Genomic DNA, 3186 nt, shown 5'->3' with positions numbered 1-3186 from the left:
TTGTGCAGAGATCATGCATACAAAGGGCGTCAAGCAGTGCACGGAGATGTGCAACATGGACACGACGCAGGGTGGAGTATGATTGCAGCCGGACAAGGTCGGCTGGGGTCGGACTGGACAGTCTGATGGATCAACAAGGATGTTAGTCAAAGCAGAAGACAACGGCGATTTCAACGACGACGACATAGGAGCGTGATGCTGATGGTGGACGACTTCTGGGGCGTGGATACACGCGGTGCAGGCCCGAGGGTTTGTGCAGCTTCGACAAGACTATGGCGCATGGTTGATTCAAGGGAGTGTACACTTGAGAGCTTGAAGTCAACAAGGCGCGGGGTAGCATGGCGCAGCTACATGAAGTCATGTTGAAGGTGGAGCTGGAGTTTGACGGAAGACTTCACTCTGTGCTGATGGAGAGGCTACGGTGTAAGATATCGGAGAATCGAAGCCTATTTCAGCGGGATAGCGAGAGACACGTGGATCGGACTGGGGCCCAATGGTCTGATGGAGACGTGATACTCGGCATCGGTCAGTGATGATCGGTGGTTCTCTGCAGTGGGGGTTGAGGCAGTGTGGGCTAGCTACCCGGGAGACTCGACCAGGACAGCAGATGCTCGACGCGGTGATAGCGGCGAGGCGTGCGGTAAGCACGGGACACAGCGACAGACCAAGGCACTGATGGTTAGACAAGTTGTGCACGGGTGCTGACGCAGTGTTGACGAGTACCAGGTTCAAGTTGATGACTGGGTCTATCAGTGCTAGTTGATGGACAAGAGTTGACCATGGAGAATCTGAGAAAGTGGCGGAAGTCTTAATGTTAGAAGCTTAGAGAGTACATGGTCGTATATTCTGTTGTGTTCAATGCACATGGTAAAGTGCGGATGACAGGTACAGAAGGAGGTGGAGTGCTATAGCTATGGGGCATATAAGAGACTATTCGGAAGAAAGGGTGAGACAGCTGTGAATTTGACTCAGGGTGACACAGGGCGACGGTGAAATTCTTTCAAGTTTCAGACAGACGGTCAAGAAAGAGCGGTGATGTTGAGTTCAGGTAACTCTTATATGTGGCGTCCAATATGGGAGTTGTTCATTTTTCACGCAGACAGTGTTCTGTGTGTGATGGCGTTGAGCGGATACTCCGAAAGTTCAAAGCACAAGATAGAGTAATGAGAAACTTAATTTTGCTCGGGCGTTGACTGTGAAGAAGACAAGAAGGGACTACGGTTGCAGGTGGAGTCACATAGAGTCTGAGAGTAGCAGCGGTGCTCATGGCGTATCTCAAGTCCAATGTACATGGAGGTTCGACGCATGGATGAATCCAAGGTGGTGGAGAATATTCGCCAAGGTGGAGTTTGTTAGAGTTGTGTCGAATATTGTGTATAAGGTAGGTTACAGTTGGACTCTGAGTTGTATTGTGTTTAGATAGGATATAGAGTTGTGTCCTAATAGGACACTTGTATCCTAGGCCTCTCATATATATCGGGGATAGACACACGATGTAACCTATGCCAACATAATAGCACGGGCACGCGGGGAAGCCGGCAGCGTGTGCCGGTGCCCGGACGGCCGGGGTGCGGTATTGTGACGGTGTCACGGGGAGGAGTGCCGGTAGTCAGGCCCCGGGGATGTAGCCATGATGGTGAACCTCGTTAACAAATCTCGGTGTCGTGCTCGTGTAATTACTTGGTCCTTGGATGATCGACGGTATGCCTCGGATTTATTTTAACATCTTTGAGCTTTGAATTTGATTTTAAGGTTGATCTTTTACTCCCTCGCCGCCATGAACATGTCAAACCTCTCCGTCTTCTTTTTCTCCTTGATGCCATGGCGATTGGCACATGCCTCCTTCTTATTGCCCATGAAGCCCTCAAGCTTCTGCGTCATCTTGTCCACCGCCCCTTCTCGCAAACCTTCCCTGGCATTACATCTGATCTGTGGGAATTTGGAACCTCAACGTGTCCACGAATATTTGTGCCACTATGTTGGATGGCAAAAAAGATCCGAACACATCGGTCCAAACGTTTGCAGGAGTTTTAAGGCACGAGATGCCCTAGGTATCCAGTGCTCAAAGGGGACGGCAGGCAAAGATCACCTTAATCTGAGTTACACACTTACAAACTTACAGTGCTTAATGGTTACAAATAAGTAGATTACCCACATACGCCATGCATACAAGCGCGTAGTTTATCACATTATTATTCAGCCACTTCTGCCTCCTAGACGGCCGGGCAAATAGTAAACAACGCTGACACATTAAGGGATTCATACATATCCCAGTTACAGACTTCAAACTGAAACTTGAAAGCAAATAACTCGATCCACCGTGAACAACGAACTCATCATCACCAGCCGGAGCTGAACGATCGACCGACAGCATGCATGCATATGTTTGAGTTAGAAGTCCAGGTCCGACCATTTGATGTCCACCTGGCCGAGGCTGGTGTCAAGACGGAAGTTCTTCCAGATATGGGACGAGGCGCCCACCTCGTTGTCGCAGCCGGCGCACTCATCAACTACCTTGGCGTCTATGCCGATATTGGAAGTGTCGAAGATGCGGATCGTCCTGCCGCACCGTGCCCCGCCTGCGTACCACTCCGAGGACAGCGACACCACGAACTCATCGTCGCTATGGTACTGGCCGTCGCAAGACGCCGGCCCGCCGCCCCCCTCTCCTTCCTGGAAGCCGTTCACCGTCATCACCGCCGGGACGTTCTGTCGAAGCTCGAACTTACCTTCCGCGGGGTGCCTGGAAAAGGCGCACGACACCTGCAGAAAAACTAGGATGCCGAAAATCACCGCGGCATTGGTAGTGCTCGCCATGATAAATGTGGAGGTGCTTGCGTTTATCAGCTATAGCTAGCTAGCTAGCCTGCCCTGTGCGCTTTTCTTGCTTTCTCAAGGCTGTTGGTTGCAGCTAGTTTATATACGCTCGGTGCTGCATGCCGTCCTCGTGTGTCTCGTCTAACAATCCCGTCAAAGGCGTGCAGACAAAGCAGCGCCTCACTCCTGATGTCACCAATTCTTTTCTTACGAAGGCTGTTACGTACAAATAGATCGATGAGTAAATCACAAAATCGAAGTGTAAGGGCTGTGAGCGGAAACCGCCACCTGCCACACTGACGTTAATTTTTATAAATCAATTCAAATTCAAACTTTTTCTATGATTGACACAGACCATTTGAAGTCTCA

The 3186-nt window shown here is 50.4% G+C and overlaps 1 protein-coding gene across 1 annotated transcript; it reads right to left on the bottom strand.

The window, feature by feature from the left end:
- Positions 1-2391: 2391 nt before the first annotated feature.
- Positions 2392-2817, bottom strand: LOC125526909 (putative ripening-related protein 7). Its single transcript, XM_048691512.1, has one exon. The coding sequence runs from the start codon at positions 2815-2817 to the stop codon at positions 2392-2394; it is 426 nt and encodes a 141-aa protein (XP_048547469.1).
- Positions 2818-3186: the final 369 nt, after the last annotated feature.

This window comes from Triticum urartu, unplaced genomic scaffold, assembly GCF_003073215.2.
Source record: "Triticum urartu cultivar G1812 unplaced genomic scaffold, Tu2.1 TuUngrouped_contig_2291, whole genome shotgun sequence".
In the NCBI taxonomy this organism is placed as follows: Eukaryota; Viridiplantae; Streptophyta; class Magnoliopsida; order Poales; family Poaceae; genus Triticum; species Triticum urartu.
Note: the sequence above shows the minus strand (reverse complement) of the source record. Positions and strands in the feature narration are given on the sequence as shown.